At 42.5% G+C, this 21,815-nt stretch overlaps 1 protein-coding gene and 1 long non-coding RNA gene across 2 annotated transcripts in view; one reads left to right on the top strand and one right to left on the bottom strand.

The window, feature by feature from the left end:
- The window catches only part of IFI30 (IFI30 lysosomal thiol reductase), a 31,814-nt gene extending 16,994 nt beyond the window's left edge, over positions 1–14,820 (top strand). The window contains exons 2-7 of the mRNA XM_073599562.1: positions 671–865; positions 3,372–3,446; positions 5,577–5,672; positions 8,507–8,659; positions 11,388–11,456; positions 14,643–14,820. Of these exons, the coding sequence (XP_073455663.1) occupies positions 671–865; positions 3,372–3,446; positions 5,577–5,672; positions 8,507–8,659; positions 11,388–11,456; positions 14,643–14,714 (660 nt within the window). The 3' untranslated portion in view covers positions 14,715–14,820. The remainder of the gene's footprint in view (positions 1–670; positions 866–3,371; positions 3,447–5,576; positions 5,673–8,506; positions 8,660–11,387; positions 11,457–14,642) is intronic.
- On the bottom strand, positions 3,529–19,831 carry LOC141108207 (uncharacterized). The gene is made up of 3 exons (XR_012236024.1): positions 19,427–19,831; positions 12,746–12,793; positions 3,529–3,573 (listed from the first exon to the last, which is right to left on the bottom strand). It is a non-coding gene; the product is annotated as an uncharacterized lncRNA (long non-coding RNA).
- Positions 19,832–21,815: the final 1,984 nt, after the last annotated feature.

Below are 21,815 nucleotides of genomic sequence, written 5' to 3'. Positions count from 1 at the left end.
GCGCCAAGGGGCGCTTTTAAATGTAGCTACATATTTAAAAAAAAACATGTACAATCGGGTACTTAATGTACTGTAAGACAGGATTCAATAACACAGTTATTTTAACACCTGTAAGTAGAGTACGTTTTCGAGCGCTCTCCCAGGATAAGCAGGGCAAGTCGGGATAACGTCATCCGCCAATCGTGATTAAGCCAGTCCCTGCATCAATGCAGAATCGCAGACAGCTGAATCGCGATGCATCGATGCTACGATTAGTGTGCACCCCATAGCTCAAACACACATACCTTTTCTGCAGCCTCAGCTGCAGTCGACAGTGAATGAATGGTAAGTGCTCTGTGCTGAGCGGCCAAACTGAAGCATGGTAAACACAGTAAACACAGTATACATAGTATTATATATATTTTTATTACTATTTTTATTTTAATAGTTATCATTGTCACAATTCATAGTTATGTTCTGTTCACTTTGTGTCCAGCTAGGTTTTGTGAGATCAGCTACAATGAATATTGTGGAAAGATTAAAAAGGTTTATTGTTACACTTTGTTGGCAAGCTATGAGCATATATAACCATGTGCAATTTTGAATAGCCAATATCAACACTTGGATCATATGAATATAGAAATTTCACTATTTAAGGTAATTGAGTGAAATGAATGTGTTTTATATTCAGGTGGAGGAGCAGTGTCTGGATTACAATAACCGTAAAGACATCAAAAAGAACAATGAACAAAATGTGAACGTGGAACTTTATTACGAGTGTCTTTGTGGGGGATGCCGGGAATTCCTTGTTCTTCAGCTGTACCCCACATTTCTAATGTTACATGACATTATGAATATTACACTGGTGCCTTATGGGAATGCAGAGGTATGAGCCTACATTTACATTTCACAGACTGGCTAATTTAAATGTGAAAAAGAACAAGTCAGATTGTGTGCCACGGTCTCCTGTTGACCAAATCTTAATATTTTTATGACTAGTTGTTTCTTAAGGGCTCTTTCAGACAGGTGGTAATGCTTAACGCCTTCTGAGAAGTGATCTGCGTTGGAACGCTTTTCAAAGGGCAGTATAGTAGGGACTTGCGCTTGCTGACACCTGTTTTTTTTTTTTTCTTTCTCTTTTTTTGTACTTCTTTTTTTTTTTTTTTTTTTTTTTTATTGCCGAATGACAATTTTACCTTGCTTGCAATTGCAGTGTGACTAGATTGATCCCAATGGGCAAGTTTGACAGGCAGTTTCACTTGTCAAATTTTGCAGTTGGATTTAAAATTGCTGTGGCCACAGCATGCACCAGAGCCCTTAAGGTGTACTCCAAGCATTAAAAGAACTTAAAAGAACGTATCTATTTTACCATCTTGAAAGGTATATAAAGATAAGGATATCTCTTCCCTAAACTCACCACAAGATACAAAAATTGAGCAAGGACTTTACTCAACCATGGTCACTCAAGAAGACTGAAATGTCACTATTGCGTTGTGTATCTTGCAAAACATCCCAACACTTGGTCTGATGATAAGTCTTTAAAACATTGTATCAGCATCATTTTGTAGTAATGAGGAGTTACATATATAAATTATCTATAGTGATGGCTTATTTAGGTCAATGTGTAAAGTTGAGTTCTTCTTCCTGCACTAAGACTCATTTTAATTAATAACAGTATAAACAATATGTAAACCCTAACAATACCCATAAGGGTGATCTTCCTGGCTTTACAGTTAAAAAATCAAAAAAGTGTGACAAAATGTACTACTAAGATAATTAAAGACCCATGGTGTCCTGTTATAGAAGAGAGAAATATGTTTTATGCATGCTGTGGCAAATGGTGTCTGTACACATATGCAGCAGTCCTCGTGTCCACAAAAAATTGCTAACAATGGCAAAAGAAGGAAATGTCCCTGTGTAGATGGTGTCACCAGAAGAAAATGGGGACAACATAAGCGGCACAAAGGAGGATGAGGCAGCTGATAGTGGGGAAAGGCAGTACAGAAAGAGCAGTTGATGGTGGAGGCAGGCAGACAGAGGGCAGTTGATGGTTGGGACAGGCAACACAGAGGGGGGCATTTGATGGTGGGGGCAGACAGTGGGACATTTGATTGTAGGGACAGGGAGTACAAAGGGGCAGTTGATGTTGGGGACAGGCAGTATAGAGAGGAAAATTGATGGTGAGGACAGGCTGTACATAGGGTGGCAGTTGATGACTGGGACAGGCAGTACTGAGGGGGAAGCTGATGGTGAGGACATGCAGTGCAGACGAGTCAGTTGATGCTGGGGACAGACAGCACAGAGAGGGAAGTGAATGGTGGGGACATGCAGTGCATAAGTGTCAGTTGATGGTGGGGACAGGCAGTACAGAGGGGGAAGTAATGGTGGAGACATGCAGTGCAGAAGAGGCAGTTGATGTGGGGACAGGCAGCACAAAGGGGGAAGTGATTGGTGGGGACATGCATTGCATAATTGTCAGTTGATGGTAGGGACTGGCAGTACAGAGAGGAAAGTGATGGTGGGGACATGCAGTGCAGAAGAGGCAGTTGGTAGTGGGGGCAGGCAGTACAGAGGGGGGAGTGATGGTGGGAACATGCAGTGCAGAAGAGGCAGTTGGTGGTGGGGACCGGCTTTACATAGGGGAAAACTGATAGTAGGGATATGCAGTGCAGAAAGGGCAGTTCATGGTGAGGAAAGGCAATACAGAGGGGGCAGTTGATAGAGGTTACATACAGTACAAAGTGGGAAGTTAATAGTGGAGAACAGGCAGTACAGAGGTCAAGAGCAGTTTCCAACAGCCTTGCCCCCCCACCATAATTGCCCCCGCACTGATCCTGTATTTGAGCTTGGGGGGAACCCCAGGAGTTGGTATTGAATTGGTAGTCCATTCTCAGGCTCTGAGGTAGACTTCTCTCTCTCCTCTTCCCTGGTTTTTATAAGTCCAAGGAGAGAGGCTGCCAATAAGCCCAATTACACTGTAGCTTCTTTCCCTTTCTCTTCACTCAAGCCAGGCTGTCCAATCAAGTGGTGAGGAGGAGGGGGACCCAGAGTGGCATCCACTACTATACCCAGGCTAAGCAGCTGAACTACCAGCCATACAGCAGAAGAGTGCTTCCCAAATCAAATTCCCAATGTATACAGTGAGTACAGTGGGTCCCATGAGCCTTGAGATTGCACTAATAATACCTCACTGGAATCTGTAGAGAATCAAGTAATTTAGCAATCCCAAAAATCACATTTCATATTTCTTTGGACAAATCTGCCTGTGTAAAAGCAGGGAAACTAAAAAAAATTTAAAGCTTATGGGTTTGCCAGTTATGATTATTTCCATTGCCTAACAATATATGGAACATATTTTTAGAGTTATGTTTTTACCTTTTTTTTTTTGTCAGGAAAAAAATGTTTCAGGAAAGTGGGAATATGTATGCCAGCATGGACCTGAGGAATGTTATGGAAATACCATAGAGGTTTGTTGAAATTACTATTTGAAATGTAGAAACTTTATTTAAGACTCTGAAAGTATCTGATGCAATTATATCAATTGCTGTACCTTTTTTCTTTTTGTCTCTCTTTTTTCTTGAAAGGTTTAAAAACCTAGGAAAAGAGAATTTTTGATAAATATGTGAAAAAGGATATTGCTGTAGTATATACTCTATATGCCGGCATTTTGTCATACAGTTTTCCCGTTACATCTTATATAAGATAAGCATGCTACCTATGAACTTAAAGTATATGTATAGCCATACTTGTCTGAATACCATTGGGGAAATTTCACTTCCTGTACCAGAGATGTAACAGTAAGCCAGAGGAAATCTCCCAAATTTAGTGAAATTCTGCCCTTGAGCTGGTCATACATGGATCGAAATTTGGGAGCTGCAGTATTTCAATACATGTATGAGCAGGGTGGTTGTACAGAAGTCGATCTACTGATCTTCTTCGAACAGCCACCCTGTTGGATTCTTGTCGTTCAATCAGCACTGCCAGCTATAACCTGCAGCACTGATCATTATCTATATCGCTCATTTATTCTGGCGACGGGGAAGCCTCCCCACTGTCAGGATATGATGACTCAGCGTGGAGGATTCCCCCATCCACCTTGAATGTGTGTATTGGGGAATCAAGTGTTTATTTTTTCAGTTTAACCCTCTGGTTGAATGAAAACAAATGACTCACCTATAGCAGTGGTTCTCAACCTGGGGGTCAGGACCCCTTTGGGGGTCGAATGACAATTTGCCAGGGGTCACCGAATCCTGGGCTGTTCCCAAAGCCCGCGCTGCACTCCCAGCCTTTTCGCAGGCGCCCGGCTGGGCTGTTCCTGGAGCCTGCGGCCGTCCACTCAGCCTCTTTGCAGCCGTCCATTTAGTTCACGGCATGGCTGGGGGGCAGAGACTAGAGGTCAGCTGACTGGTGAGGAATGTGAAGTGGGAGGGGCTGGAGGAGACCCCATCTCCTGATTTCGGCATAGGTATCACTGCTACAAGACACCACAAAGTCGGAGACATAGTGAAGCTGGAGACACAGTGAGTAACACTACCTGTGATTACAGTTGCCATTAAAATTCCCCACTACAGTTCTCAAATCAGAAGATGACCTTGATCAAGAGCACCTAAGTTGGTTGATCAGAATTCCCCCCAGAACTGCCACTCATCCCATTCCCCCCACCAAGGAGTAAGAGAAGGAATAAAAACAGACAATACATGGAAGGGAGAAGAAAAGTAGGAGGAGGAACAAAGAAATATGGAGAGAAAGAATAAGAAAAAGAACAAGAAAGATGGCTAGAGGGATGGGGAAAAAAAAAAAAAACAAGAAATTAGCAGAGAGCAAGGTAAAAGGGAAAGAAAGGAGAACAAAGAGAAAGAGCAGTACATCCTAAAATGTACCATAAGGGGTTTTAATACTGTACAAGTGGAAGGGACTCAGGGAGCGCTAAATGTCTGTGGGTTAGGGGTGCAAATTTCTTGTCTTGCCTTGGGTGCTGACAACCCACGCTATGAAAATAATTTTACTGTTAGGGGTCCCCACAACTTGGGAAATTTTATCAAGGGGTGACGGCACTAGATGGTTGAGAAACACTGACCTATAGGCTGCTTTAGACAGTTGTCCCTGGAACAGGTGTCCCCAGTGAAAGACTTGCCCTTATCTCTTGTTCTGGGGACAACTCTAATTGGATTTCCCCTCACTGTCTTTCTCAGTAAAAAATGGCTACCAGTACAAACAGAGGGGTAATGTCCCCAATGGGGGCACTTCAATAAAAACTGTCTTTTCTACTCTATCTGAAACTAAAATGAAAGGTTTGCCTAGAGATACACTTTAATTGAAATAACCATTCCCAAAAACCGAATGTGTGACAAACTAACCATGTTTAATAAACATATATAAACATGATTAGTTACGAAGTAATGAATACATTGTTGTTCAGCAGAACTTGGCAACACCAAGAAGAATTCTTTTGGCATTTCCTGCATGCAATTACATTCTCTGGAGAGATAATTTAAAATCAAATATAATATTATAATAAAAAAAAACTTTTTTTTACCTGCTGGAGTATTGCCACAGATGCATATGTTTTGTAGTGAAATTTTCTTTTATATTTCTAGGCATGTCTTGTTCACCTCCTGCAGGACATCCGTAGCTACTTTCCCGTCATTGACTGTATGGAAATGTCCCCCAATGTCACCGGAGCTCTAGAGCCAGTAAGTCAGTGAGGTGTAAGGTGATGTAACATATTCAGATAAATACATACAGATCAAAGTTTTGGGATGGACCTGAATCCAATTTGATTTGAAGTGCACTTGTAAGGAAGAGTGGGCAAAGATTCCCAAGACAAGATGTGCCATGCTGATTTACGCTTGCCCCAAAAAGCTGAGTGCTTTCATAAAATCACAAGGTGCTTTAACAAAGTATTCGTTTAAGGGTGTGCATATCTATGCAACCACGTTATTGTAAGTTGTTTATTTTTATTTTTTTTCCCCTTTAAAGATTTCAGGTTGTTTTTAATTGAATTGCACAGATTATAAATCACATCAGTTAGAAAAATTCGGAAGTGACTTTTCTTAGTCTGACTTTTTTACACCTCAAAAACCTGGAATTTTTATATGCACGCCCACACATAAAATATATATACATTTATATAACTATACAGTATATTTATTATACAGTATTTTTCAGTGTATATTCATATGGCAATTTTTGTTTACAGATCAGAATGCACATCCCTAACAAAAAAAATCAAAAACTCTGCACCTGAAAACATGCATTTTATGTGCACATATGCATGTAAGCACATGTATACGTGCATACATACAGTAGATAGATAATAAAATCTATCACATAAAATCCCAATAAAATACATTTACATTTTTGGTTATAACATGACAAAATGTGGAAAATTTCAAGGGTTATGAATACTTTTTTCACGTCAAACAGAACGCTGCTGACGAGGCATACCAAGGTTCAGATTGTCTAATTCTGCCAAAAGTACATATGATCACTTGACTAAGCTTTTGATGATGTGAATGTCATTTGCTCCAGTAAATGTATGTATAGTATTTCAGGCATTCTGTTACTCGTTATTTATTAATCCCATCAAGAAGGCTAACATACTGTAGCTTTAAGCTGAAGCCAAGCTTTTCTTCTCTCCAAACATTATGAATTATCATGTGAAGCACCCTGCAGTAGCATGCCCCCTGTAGCATCACCACCCCAATAACCAAACCTGGACTCTTGCTGAGAAAAAATTTCTAGGGCATATCTCACACCCTTCTCCTACCTGTTGCTGACACTCTCTTGACACACATGTATTCAAAATTTCTCGGCTCTCAGAATGACTTCTGGGAATTGCTATGTATCACAGAAAGATGCGTAGCTGTCAAAATGCAGCCACTCCTTTGTATAGAAACTTGCACATACCATTATCATTTTGGATAGGTTCATACTACGCAAGTGGGGGACAGTGATCACACTTTGGAGATGGTGCCTTGCGTGTTTAAGATGCAAGGCACTGTTTCCCCCTTTTTTTCCCCCAAACTTTAATATCTTAAAGTGACATCCTATTCATTCCTATAAACATATAAATCTACAGCGCCTGTTGAAGGATTCAGTATCTTGCGTTTACCGCTAGCAGCTTTTTGCGTGGGTGTATAGCGCTGACTTTGTTTTGTATTTTTGGTTTGGCTATTCATTTCTATGCAAAGCAGCTCAGAGCATACAGATGGCTGCAGAGCGGTGTGGCAAAATGCAGACAGGTTGTAATTTTCTGCACTGCTATGCCCCACAGTGTGGAAATGTGAATGGGGCACACAGAAAACCATTGTTTTCTGTGTGCCCTTGCGGAGAACTGCATTTTTCAGTAGTGTGAATCTGCCTTTACACTTTTTGTTTGGTTTTCGTCTGTTTCGTTAAGTTTTTTCAGTGTTGCATTAAAAAATATGAAACTTTTTCATTTGCAAAAAACATTATTAAGGAATACAAGGTTTCCTCTGATTGGCTGATGTAATCACAGGAAGACTTGTATAAATATACAAGGCTTCCTCTATCGTCAGCAGACGGGAAGCCCCTGTACTGCTGCTGGAACACAGCACTGCATACTATATGTAGCTGATTCTACATACAGTATGATACAGTGCTCACAGCAGCCACATCACTTAATAAAGGAAATTGTTCATTTAGCCCAGCTTGGGTTTATGCTTTAATGTACAGTATACCTATTTTAAAACGAACACTGGTCAATATAGAAAATTATACTGTTTTACATTTTTTTTATATCTTTTTGTCTATAGATTATGTACAAGAAAAAAAAATCTGTTATTTTACTAAAATATTTACCAAATGAAAGCCTAGTTTGTCCCCCAAAAAATATTGTATAGTACTTTATTATCTTAACCAGTGACAAAACATTGCTGAATAAACAGGCCCATAACAAAATGTAAAAATTGCTTAAAAGATGAGCTCCAGTCTGTAAAAAAAAAAAAATACAAATACTGTTGCTGCTGACTTTTAATACAAGTATAAGGACACTTACCTGTCCGGGGATCCTGGGATGTTGGCACCCCGAGCTGATTCGTCAATTGGCTTTGGGTGCAGGCGCCGGCATTGTAAGTAAGGGAAACCGGCAGTGAAGCCTTCAGGCTTCACAGTCAGTTTCCTACTGCACATGCGCAAGTCGATTTGCGCTTTCTGAATGGTCCTGCCGTCTACTGGCACCTGTGTGTGTCACAGAAGGCAGCAGGGGGAAAGAAGGAGGGGCTGGAAATGTCTTGCCTGGAAGTGGGAGTGGGTACCTGTCAAAACCAGATACCCGCTCCCCCCCCCCCACACACACACACACACACACACACACACACACACACAAAAAGTGCCAAATGTGGCAGTGGAGGGGGGAAGGTTGCGAACAAGTGGAGCTTCCCCTTTTGGGTGGAGCTCCGCTTTAAGAGGCATAAAAGTACAAGAGCTGAAGTGGCTAAGGTTAGTTATGTGAATATGGTCTATGTTCAAATCATTTTAATTTTTTTTGTTCATTCTTCTGCAGTGCCTCCAAGCTCATGAGCCAGAACTCCCAGTCAAAACAGTACTGGACTGTGTGAATGGGGATCTGGGTAACAAACTTGTGCACGCTAATGCCCAGCGAACCCAAGCACTTGTCCCTCCACACCAATATGTGCCATGGATAGTCATCAATGGAGTGAGTACATGCTATAACAAAAAAAACTATGTTGCCATCTTGTTTGTATTGAGTATTGTTTGCAGGATAGAAAGCAAGATAGATTCATGGTGCACACTGTTTTTGGGCTTAAACAGAAACAGAGGAATCAGCTACCTAATGCTTGTTGTATTCTTACTTGAATCTTGGTGTGCTTTGTGTATTTCTTCCAGATCTGTGCAGTAATCAAATGTGAAACAAGAAGCTTCCTGTAATAAAGACCAGTCACTGCTGCTCTTTCTTCTTGTGCAGGGTGACTGGTCTTGTCTCCGCCCCTCTTGTGGTTTTATGCAGAGAACCTGTAGTGGGTGGGCCCGCTGGGCCCCATCCCCTAGCTCTGTTCTCTGCACAGGCTATGTACACCACAATGATATTATCACTACTACTTTAACAAGGTAGTAAATGGGTTTCCAAGGACATCTGGTGCTCACAAAGTGTATCCTTTGTGGCAATGGAAGAATATGTTTAAATGAAAGTGTTTGTGCTTGGAGTTCAGCTTTAAGAGCTAATAAACAAAAAAAGTTATGAAGTAGGAACAGGTAAGTAGTTCCTACTTCAAGCTCTATGTCACTTCTTTCTGAGCTCTGCAACACTTCCTACTGATGTCTGACCTTGGCAACACTTCCTTCTGATCTCTGAACGCTGCATCACTTCCTAATGATCCCTGACCTCTGCATCACTTACTGCTGATGTCTGAACTCTGCATCACTTACTCTTGACCTGGGAACTTTCTATGTCACTTCCTACTGATCTCTGAACTCTGCATCACTTCCTACTGATCTCTGAACTCTGCATCACTTTCTACTGATCTCTGAGCTCTGCGTAACGTCCTACTAATCTCTGACCTCTGCCTCCCTTCCTTCTGATCCCTGATTTCTGCCTCCCTTTTTACTGATCCCTGACCTCTGCGTCACTTACTGCTGATCTCTGAACTCTGCATCACTTACTCTTGAGCCGGGAACTCTGCGTCACTTACTACTGATCCCTGACCTCTGCGTCACTTACTACGGATCTCTGAACTCTGCCTCACGTCCTACTAATATCTGAACTCTGCATCCTTTCCTACTAATCCCCGACCTAGGAATCACTTCCTACTAATCTCTGAACTCTGTCTCACTTCCTACTGAGCTCCGAGCTCTGCATCATTTCCTACTGATCTCTGACTTCTGTGTCTTTTCCTACTGATCTCTGACTTCTGTGTCTTTTCCTACTGATCTCTGACCTCTGCCTCACTTCCTACTGTTTGCTGACCTCTGCCTCACTTACTGTTTCTCCCTGACCACTGCGTCACTTACTGGTGACCCCTGACCACTGTGTCACTTACTGCTGATCCCTGACCACGGTGTCACTTACTGCTGATCCCTGACCACGGTGTCACTTACTGCTGATCCCTGACCACGGTGTCACTTACTGCTGATCCCTGACCACGGTGTCACTTACTGCTGATCCCTGACCACGGTGTCACTTACTGCTGATCCCTGACCACGGTGTCACTTACTGCTGATCAGGGATCAGTAGTAAGTGACGCAGAGTTCACGGTGTCACTTACTGCTGATCTCTGAACTATTCATCACTTCCTACTGATCCCTGACCTCTGTGTCACATGCTAATTGTCTCTGAACTCTGCATCAATTACTCTTGACCTGGGAACTTTGCTTCACTTACTACTGATCCCTGACCTCTGCCTCACTTCCTACTGATCTCTGACCTTGGCATCACTTCCTACTGATCTCTGAACTCTGCATCACTTCCTACTGATCTCTGACCTTGGCATCACTTCCTACTGATCTCTGACCTTGGCAGTGGCGGCCGCTCCATTAGGGGCATCCGGCCCCTAATCTACAAGTAAGGCATCGGACGCATTCATTTCTATGGGGTTTTTTTTTTTTTGGAAGCACATGATTAGAGCCTGAGGCTCTTAATTGGCTTCAAAACAGGGTGGACTGGGGGCGCAGAACACTGCGCCCTGAGCCCACCCAGTTGTGTGACAATAGCGAATTGATATTCGCTACTGTCTTCCTGCTTACCCTCCCAGCCAATCAGGAAGCAGGTCCTGAGACCCCAATTGGCTGAGAGGAGAAGTGGCTGGTACTAGGGGAGGATGTATGTGGAGATCCGGAAGAGGCCTTCCTCATTAGAGGGCGAAGACCGGAGCCCGACCCATGGGGGGGTTCATTTGGCTTGTTTGCTGCCCCCCGGGTGGTGCACCAGCTGCCACTAGACCTTGGTGTCCCTTCCTACAGATATCTGAACTCTGCGTCATTTACTACTGATCTCTGAACTCTGCGTCACTTACCACTCACCTGTGAACTTTGTGTTACTACTGATCTCTGAGTCACTTACTACTGATCTTTGCTTCCCTTTTACCCATAGCCAATATGCAGCGCAAAAAAAAAAAATGCACCCATTTTTTGATCACTTTTTTTCTTAAGGAGGGCACGACTTATGATCCTGCATGCAGGCCCAATGCTTGCATAAAACACCCCTGCCTTTAAGCCTCATTCACACTAGCATTTGGGAGGATGGTAAAACCATGTATTTTTTTTTTAATGGCTCATCGCCAAGTCAGAGGTGAAAGCACAGAGCACAATGCAGAAATACAGCATGTACAGCTGAAAAGTATGAGAATTTATATTCTGTCAAAGTCATTCTAAAGGGTGCATTATCATGTCAACCCTAATATTAACTTTTTTTTTTTTTTTTTTTTTAGAAACATGATGATGATCTGCAGTCTCGAGCTCAAAAGGCATTATTTAATCTGGTCTGTGAACTTTACAAAGTAAGTACCGTATGTACCAAAGTCACTTTACTTATACATTAGGCCTGATTCATTTGACATAGTGGGGATAGGTTCCCAATGTGTTAGTAATGCCACTTTATAATTTACATAGAATTTGTCACAGTATTTTTAAGGACTGGTGAAGGGACTGTTGTTTATTATTATAATATATAATTATTTTAAAGAAACGCTTTGACCCCACCAAGTATATTCAGTCAGTTCAATAGGACAATGTAAACACTAAGAAAACTGTGGTAGGGCTCTTACAAGTGGTGAAGCAAATAGCAGATAGCACAATACCATAATACATTGTATAACAAAAATATCATAAACCATAAGCGCAGCGCTAAAATTACATGAAATAAATACATGCGGTGTAAGTTAAGCAAAAGTGCACAAATCGGTGTGCATCACCATAAAATCAAATCAAATCAAACACCAAATCAAGAAGAAAAAATGAGAGTCCAAAATTAAAGAAAACCAACTTAGGGATAGCAGTCTTCCAATTGGGGGGATAGATGTAGATTCCCAAGCACAAAATATCTTGTGTTATAAAACCACACAACACCTCAGGGCCCATCAGGGGCACCTAATGACGTCACTTCTGACGAAAAGCATCGGAAGGAGCTGGAATACACTCCACTGCGCATGCACAATTTTGCTGCAGCCATCTTACTTTGTGGAATAAGAGCTGTTTTGTAATACGAAGTGCCTGTTTACAACTATTTTAATGTAAGTGGATTCACCATATAAAACTGCTGTCCTTTAACTTGGTCATGCTACGGAGATTGTCTCCTTTTTTTCATAATACTATTTCCACACTGAGCATGTGTGCTTAGAAACCTTTGACAACATTATAACATCATCGTTTGACATTTGGTTCAGAGAAAAAGAAGGCCATTGTGCACCAAGGTGATATGTGGTTTTACAACCAGAGAAATTTGGTGGTGTCTGGGATTCTACATCTATCGCTTCTTTTCCCACGATTGGAAGATTGCTATCCCTAAGTTGCTTTTCTTCAATTTTGGACTATCTAATTTTATCTACTTAATTTGAACTTTGATTTGATTTTATGGTCATGCACACTGATTTGTGCACTTTTGTTTAATTTACACCTCATGTATTTTTTATTTTATGTCATTTTAGGGCTGCACTTATGTTTTATGAGTTCAGTAGGACAGACTGAGAGAAGATTAAAATTAACAGTTTTTGATCTTTTTTTTAATGTAGCGATATACCTCATATGTTCAGATGTGCAAATTCATTAGTCAGATGACCCTCCAACTTACCTCATTCTCCACATTTTCAGAAGATTGCATTGCTGCAGCTAAACATTCCTAAAAACAACATAAAAACATAGGAAAGATGTCTGGAATTAAAAGGACAGTTATATGTTATTCTCAAATATTTGAGTTTTAAAAGAGAAGTATGGCCAAAGATTTTTTGCAATTAGAGAAATAGCCGGCAACTCCAATCCATAAGAAAAATGTATTGGCACATGTAGGAAAACAAAAAAGCAGACACATTTCGGTCGAAACACATCTTTTTTTGTTTTCCTACATGTGCCAATACATTTTTCTTATGGATTGGAGTTGCCGGCTATTTTTCTATTTTGTCTACCTATTTGGGTGTTGTCTGGAGGACATCGCAACCTGAGAACCCATCTTTCAACTCCGCCCTTCCTGTTGGTATTTCCTTGTTCAGAGCACTGCACCTTTCTGTTTGTACAAGAGTGCAATATTACCATATTGTCAGGAACCACTCAAATGCCTGGATTGGCAGCTGGCTCAGCTTCTTAGTGTGCCGCTGACAGGCTCAGCCAGCTGCAGCCCGACACTTTAGTGAGACTAATGCCCCTTTCACACTTGTAGCACGGCCACGTTAGTGGTAAAGCGCCGCTAGTTTTAGTGACACATTATCGCCGTTTTAGCGGCGCTTTTCGTCCGCTAGCGGAAAGCGTTAAAAGCACCTGCAAAGCATCGGCGCTGCCCATTGATTTCAATGGCAGGGGCATTGAAGGAGCAGTGTATACACTGCTCCTTCACCGCCCCAAAAACGCTGCTTGCAGAACTTTTTTTTTCGGTCCTGCAAGCGCACTGCCCCAGTGAAAGCTTGAGAGGTGTTTTTCAGTCGCTTTACAGGCACTATTTTTAGCGCTAAAATGCCTGAAAAATGCTTCAGTGTGAAAAAGGGTCTAACAGTCACTGCTCTCTGCTCCGGGAAGACTGAGAACTGAGCAATCGGTGGTCATGTGATCGCGCAATTCTCCAGCGGCGAACAGATGCAGCATCGGACTGATGCAGTAGCATGGAGGTGAGTATGTATGTTTGTATTTTTGAAAACCCGTACATCTTCTTTAATATTTTTAATGCACTTTAGCAGAGGTAAAAGCATTATTATTTTACGTGATTGCATATAACATTTTCTGTTTTCTGCAATGTGTAGCTTTGGGAGAGGTTACTACTTGGTTTTTGCTTTCTGTCATCTTACAGACTCAAGTTGAAGTACTGAATATATCGCCAGCACTCCATGGATCTTAAATATAGTGTCCAAAAATGTATTAGAGAAATCACATCACAGCAGTATATTGCAATGTTTAGGGCTATGCAAGACCCCTTCATCAGGCGTGGCATGTCTGATGAAGGGGTCCTGCATGGCCCTAAAAATGTTGCAATTTACTGCTGTGATGTGATCGCTAAAATAAATATTTGGACATTATTTTGAAGATCCCTGGTGATATATGCATTGACTTGTGTTGGTACTGGTTTCGAACTGATGGTTGCTAAAGCACCCACTCGCTTTGAGCCATCTCTAGGAACATGTGAGATGGGAATATTCTATTTGTTTTATCTTACAGACTCAAACACATAAGCACTAAGGCATTCCCTAAAGAGTAGTGTACAAAAATGCATTGATCCTTGTAATTCAACACATGCAGGAATCCAGCAAAGTATACATATGCCGTGTTGCCATCAGTAAAACGAAAATGAGCACTGTAGAATCGGTGCTCACTGACCTAGTACTTATTTTTCGGAATGACACCCAGTTACCCCCTAATAATAAAGCATATGATGTTACATGGCCTTTGTACATTAGAGAGCACTCAACAGTCGTGTGCTCAAACACAAACTGTTCTAAAAGCACCGTGTTCGAAAGAAACTCATTGTGAATATTTTTTCAATACAGGGATCGAAACCGGATGCTTGTACAGGAAAAGATTTGACACCTTTGAAAAGGGAATCTGTGTGTTTAAACTAAATCAGCAACTATTGTGAAGAAAAACTTTCAAGATGATAAATGAATTAAAGATAATAATTCTTTGTTAACATGATTTTTTCTAATAAAGTTAAAATTTTAAATAAAACTAATGACTTGATTCAGTAAAATGTATGAGGATCAACTATTTTACACATGGAAAAATCTTTGAGAATGAAGGTAGTCTGAAACAAGACTATGATTGGACATTGGTAAAGGGGTGATCCGGAGACCTAAACCAAGAAAGTTATAGCACGCCAAAAATGCAAAGTAACAATATATTATAGAGGTGTTGCTGATTGTTTCGGTCCGTCATACGAGAAATATAGGATTTGCCATTGTTCACCTCTGAGCCCTGGTGCATACCAGTGTGGGTTTGAAATTGCACTACTTCAGAGCGATTTCAAAGCCGCAAATCAGTGTGATTTATGCAAAATCCTTTGCTGTTGAGCCACTGGCTTAATGCTTTAAAAAAAAAAAAGCCATTCGTCCTTATTGCAGTGGTCATCAACCCTGTCCTCAGGACCCACTAACAGGCCAGGTTTGCACGATAACTGAAATACATCACAGGTGATATCGTTTGCTGCTCAGTGATTGCAGTATTCTAGTCTGCATCTCCCCAAGGTAATACATAAAACCTGGCCTGTTAGTGGGCCCTGAGGACCGGAGTTGAGAACCACTGCCTTATCGGCACACACGTTTAGATTCAGAATATTAAAGGGTTAGCATGACAACCCGACAGCTAGCATTTTCAGCAGGGGAGGTCAGCAACAACCTCCTTGATGTTTCTCCAGGAAAACAGTTACATTCATATTTTAAATACTTTTTATGGAAGTTCATATCTGCCAAAGGATTGTGTGCAGCGAGGATTGTGATCTAGTTACAAGATCACCCTGCGTAGCAGTACATCCAGATTCTCGCCTTCCACTGCAGCATCAACAGATCTTAGTCAAAAGCATCCACCTTAGCCTCCTGATTGGGAAATGAAGGAGCACCTGATTAGGACAGCTATACACATTTCTTTTGTTTTACTTACATAAAAGGTAAGTTCACCTTTTTAAAGAAAAATAATAAATGCACATCTTTTTGCAGGTAAAAAAATGTGCATCAATAATGTTTTTTCACCCATGATCAGCAAATTGTGGGTGCAATGCGGGACTCTTGCAGACTGCATAAGCTGTCTGCTCATACCTCATATGGGCTGGTAGTTACACACTGTCAGGGAGCATCAATGAACTACTTAGAGAGCTCAACAGCACCCTGGTAGTTCACTGATAACTACAAGCTGATGGCCGCAAAGGCTGTTGATACTCCCATTCATGGAACTCTGTAAATGAATTACACTGCTTGGTCAATCAGTTAATTGTGACAGCAAGATTGGGGAGATGATCCCTGGCTTGCTGTCACTACATGCGGAAAATCAGGGAGACTCTGCAGCAGTGGGAACATGTTACATGCTTCACCCTAAAAATGGGCAGAACATGTAATATGTTCCCGAAAGGTAAACTTATCCTTTTAAATGTACATTTATTGGGGCCTTTATGAATGCTACGCTTAGCTCACATGTGCATAAAGATGTGCACACACACAGGAGGAGCTCACAGCTAACTTTTCATTTTTCAACTTTGACATTTTCTAATGCCAGTTACACACAGATTGTTTTCTTAAGAATAATGCAAGAAGATATCTGCCTACTATACCTACACTTTATGGTCAAAGGTTTGTGGACACCTGACCATCACACCTAGATGAGCTTGTTGGACATCCCATTCTAAAACCATGACCATGTGGGAGTTTACCCCCTCCCCCACCCTCAGCCTTTTTGGCTATAACAATCTTCTCTTCCGTGAAGGCTTTCCACAAGATTTTGGATCGTGTCTATGGGAATGTATGTCGAATCAGCCAAAAGAGCGCTTTAACCTCTTTTTAAGCAGGTGGTATGGATTCCCCCAGAACAGAGAGTCTAAGGGACAACAGGTGTTCCATCAGGGACCTCCTCAGGAAGGTTTGAACTTAGCTGTGTGCTTGACCCCAGGTTGTAAGCCCTAAATTCACCTTGCCCAACTTATATGCATTCAGCCAGCAAAGAAACTAGTATTTTCAAAATAGGTCTAGTAATTGCAGCCCCCATAGTTTACTTGAGACATTTTGTCATTTAGTCACTTTGATTGTAGCATCATCATGACTCACAAACACTTAGGCTAAGTTTACACTGTGGCCAGCTCTGAAAAGCAATCCACAGTGGAGGGTGGTTAAGCAGCATTTTCTACACATTCAGGAGGTGACCTTGCCACTAGCTGGATTGGAGAGGAAAGGAGTAGCCCAATATATGAAGCCAGTAACATCAGCACAAGTGATAGCAATCCAGTTGGGTGTATCAAAATGGCAGTGTCATAACAGTGGACAATTTAAATAAGCATATTTAACAAAAAGGACTATTCTGATCAGTGGCCCATCATGCCCAAAACGCACCTCTAAATGATGACTGAAGCTCCGCCCCCTTTTGAAGTGCAAATTATAGAAAGGTACAGCCATCTCAGACTGTCCCTTCTCTAAGCTGAGTGATGTGTCACTAATATGAACAATCAGTGCTGATTGTTCATTTTTAATAGCAAAATATCACTCAGAGCTGAGGCTCTTTTTAACCACTTCAGACCCGGAAGGATTTACCCCCTTCCTGACCAGGCCATTTTTTGTGATACAGCACTGCGTTACTTTAACTGACAATTGCGCAGTTGTGCGATGCTGTATCCAAATAAAATTGATGTCCTTTTTTTCCCACAAATAGAGCTTTCTTTCGGTGGTATTTAAACACCTCTGTGGTTTTTATTTTTTGAGATAAAAACAAAAAATACTGACAATTTTGAAAAAAAAAAAAAACCTGTATTTTTTACTTTCTGCTAGAATACATATCCAAAAAAAAAAAAATGGAAAAAACAAATTTCTTCATCAATTTAGGCCAATATGTATTCTTCTACATATTTTTGGTAAAAAATTCCCAATCAGTGTATATTGACTGGTTTGCGCAAAAGTTATAGCGTCTACAAACTACGGGACAGATTTATGGACTTTTAATTTTTTCCTAGTAATGGCGGCGATCTGCGATTTTTTTTATTTTTTTAATTTTTTTTTAGTGGGACTGCGACATTGCCAATATGACCTTGAGTGACACTTTTTGGGGACCAGTGACACCAATACAGTGAACAGTGCTAAAAAAAATGCACTGATCCCTGTATAAATGACACTGTCAGGGAAGGGGTTAACATCAGGCACGATCAAAGGCTTAAATATGTTACCTTAGTGTGTTTTCTTACGGTGTGGGGGATGGACTCACTGGGACAACACCGAGATCCCTGTTCCTAATCACTGAATCTGTGCAGCAGGCGGCATGAGTGCGCCCACACTATCTATTGCATGAAACGACCTACAGGTACGTAGTTTCGTGCAATAGAGCCGCCCTGCTGCAGTATATATGTATCTGCCGATGTCCTGTAAAAAATATAAACAGCAACAGATACATTACACAGAGCCTCAGCTGAATGTTGATTGCTCATTCATAATAGTGACAGATCACTGTCTGGCTCTCTGTGTGTTTATCAGCCGCTGCTTTTTACTCACACGGTCTGGAATTAGGGTTGCCACCTATATGGTTTTCTCCCGGACAGGGGGTTTTTGAATGATGTGTTTGTGTTTACTTCTGCCCCAGACCCAGACACATCATTCACACGGACTGCACCGGGAGTGACATGTCTCCCCTCTCCCTGACAGCAGCTTGGTTCAGCAGAGCAGAGTGTCAATGTATCAAATCTCCTCCCCTCCTCCTCCTCCTCCGTTCTGTACACACAGAGGAGGAGGGGGGAGCAGGGACATGCTAATATCAGGTTGTAGAAAGTTTTTATTATGCTCTGTAGATGAAGGAGGAAGGGGGATAAAGCGGCTGGAAAGATAGACAAGGTAGAAAATATGTGGAGTGATAGAGGGATTAGGAGGATATGTGCTGGGGGGGGGCTTTGGCAGGGGGAAGACGATGCTAAAAGTGTGGATTGGATTTGAAATCTGGCAACCCCTCCTTGCACTCTCTCTCTTCCTTCCCAAAGGACCCCTCCAGCACATATCCTACCCCCCTACCCCTCCCCTTGCACTGGCCCTCTTCTCTCACAAAGCGCCCTCCCAGCACATATCTGACACCCCCCCAAGCGCCCCCAGCACATATGGGCACAGGCTGCATATGATGGGCACAGAGGCTGTATGATTGGTACAGAGGCTGCATATGCTGGGCACAGTGGCTGCATATGATGGGCACAGAGGCTGCATTTTATGGGGTACAGTGGCTGCATTTATTGGAGCCCAATGGCTGCTTTTTATGGGGCACAGTGAGGCTGCAATTGATGTTTTTTTTTTCAGAAAGTTTCAGTTTGTTTGCGCCCCCCCCCCCCCCCCCAAAATGTTGAGCACCAGCTGCCACTGCCCCCCAGCACATATCTAACTCTCCCCATCCCCCTGCTAGCACTAGCCCTATCCTCAGGACATATCTGACCCCTGCATTCCATGCAGAACACTCACAATTCAGCCACGTTTGCTGCAGTGAGCTATGCGCCACATTACTACTCTCTTTCAGGCCACCAAAAGTGTCCCAGTGTCAGGCTAGAGCATATAACAGGTAACAGTTCAGGTGTTCTGATTATGCAAAGAGTTCAAAGAACAAGAGCACATACTATGAGCAGGTCTGAGCAGAGCAGGTCAGCTGGGACTTGTAGTTCACCGCTGTAGATGTAGGTAGATGTTTGCTGGACCTTGTAGTTCACCGCTGCAGATGAGGATTGATGGTGTCTGGTGTTTGTAGTTCACCGCTGCAGGTGGAGGATAGATGTCTGGGATGTCTGGTGCTTGTAGTTCACCGCTGCAGATGAAGGTACTAGTGGTATCAGGCAAACGTAGTCTAGGCAAGCTGGGTCATACACAGGAAGATCAGAGTCCAAACGGTACCGAATCAGAAGCAAGCAAACAGGGTCAAACGAGCCGGGTCATACACGAAATACACAGAGCAGCTATCAACTGGATCAAACACAAGGTAAACTCTAACACGAGCACTGATTGAATGCTGATGCAAGTTATTTAAAGGTGAGCTGGCCAATCATTGTTGTTTCCCAGGTAAAGGCTGTGTCAGGTGAGTTGTGCTGGGTCCTAAAGGGATCCTAGTACTGACAGTACCCCCCCTTTCTCGAGGGGTTGCTCCTGCACCCCCAGGCTTACTTGGATAACGAAGATGAAACTTCTTCTTAAGTCGGACAGCATGAAGATCACGAGCTGGGACCCAAGATCGATCCTCTGGGCCGAAACCTTTCCAATGAACGAGATATTGTAAGGAATTGCGCACTCGTCTGGAATCAAGAATAAATGCCACTTCATATTCCTGACTGTCCAACACATCCACAGGTTCTGGTTCATTTACTTGGAGGCTGGAATGAACAGGTTTCAACAATGAAACATGAAAGACATTTGGCATGCGCATGGATGGGGGGAGTTTTAATCTATAGGATACAGGATTAACAATCTCCGAAATTTCATAGGGCCCGATGAATTTTGGGCCAAGTTTTTTAGATGGAACATGCAGGGACAGATTCCTGGATGATAGCCACACTTTGTCACCAACTTTATATCCTGGTGCCTTTGAGCGCCTCTTGTCCGCCATTTTCTTAAAAGCCAGCACAGAGCGAGAAATAGCATGATTAACATCGGACCAGATTTTGGAGAAATTTTCTATTGTGGTGTTGGCATCTGGCACATCAGAGGGTGGAAGATCAAAGGAGCACACACGAGGATGCAACCCGTAAACACAGAAGAAAGGAGAGGTCCCTGTAGATGTGCTGGCACAGTTATTAAAGGCAAACTCTGCCCATGGCAGGACGTTGACCCACTCCACCTCATCATTGGCCATCAGACAACGTACCATCTTCTCTAGAGTCTGATTAGTCCTTTCTGTTTGGCCGTTTGTCTCAGGATGATATGCTGAAGAATATGATAACTTAATCCCCAGCTGAGAGCAAAGGGCCTTCCAAAACTGGGCTATAAACTGAGAGCCACGGTCTGAGACAATGTTGATTGGTGCCCCATGGAGCCTGAAAACATGTTTAATGAATAAAGATGCCAGTTCTTTAGCAGATGGAAGTTTCGGAAGCGGAACAAAGTGGGCTATTTTACTGAACCTGTCTACCACCACCCAGATCGTGGAACATCCCTGGGGCGGAGGCAAGTCAGTGATAAAGTCCATAGATAAATGGGTCCAGGGACAGGTAGGTATTGGTAGAGGACGTAGGAGACCAGGCGGCTTAGAGGTACTGCTCTTGCTTCTGGCACAAACTTCACAGGCCTGGACGAAGGCTAACACATCCTGCCTAATCGATGGCCGCCAGAGGTTGCGAGAGATAATCTCAAAAGTTTGTCTAAACCCCGGATGTACTGCAGATTTTGATGCATGTACCTGCTGCAATACCTGCAAACGAAGAGCCAGGGGCACAAAAAGCATACCGGAGGGAGTGGAGGGAGGGGCTTCAGCCTGTGCAGGTAACAAGGCCTCAGAGATGTCAGTCTGGGTGAAAGCCAAAATCCTATCCTCAGAGATAATGGGTTGTGGAGGAAGCGGAGGAGGAGACTCTGAAAGAAAGCTGCGAGACAAGGCGTCAGCCTTAATGTTTCTCGGTCCTGGTAAATATGAAATTGTGAAGTCAAATCTGGAGAAGAACAATGACCACCTGGCTTGACGTGAGTTCAGTCTTTTAGCAGAATGGATGTATTCAAGGTTTTTGTGGTCAGTCAGAACTATGAATGGATAGCGAGCTCCCTCCAGCCAATGTCTCCATTCCTCCAAAGCGAGCTTTATGGCTAGAAGTTCTCGGTTGCCTATATCATAATTGCGCTCTGCTGGGGAATATTTCCGAGACAAGAAGGCACAGGGGTGGATGGCGGCATTTACAGGATCCTTTTGTGACAAAAGCGCCCCCACCCCTACTTCAGATGCATCTACCTCCACAATAAAAGGTAGCTCAGGAACAGGATGGCGTAGGATTGGTGCAGAGGTAAAGGCTTTCTTTAACTGAGTGAAGG

The sequence above is a fragment of the Aquarana catesbeiana genome, linkage group LG01 (assembly GCF_042186555.1).
Source record: "Aquarana catesbeiana isolate 2022-GZ linkage group LG01, ASM4218655v1, whole genome shotgun sequence".
Lineage (NCBI taxonomy): Eukaryota > Metazoa > Chordata > Amphibia > Anura > Ranidae > Aquarana > Aquarana catesbeiana.
This window is presented reverse-complemented; position numbering and strand designations above follow the sequence as displayed.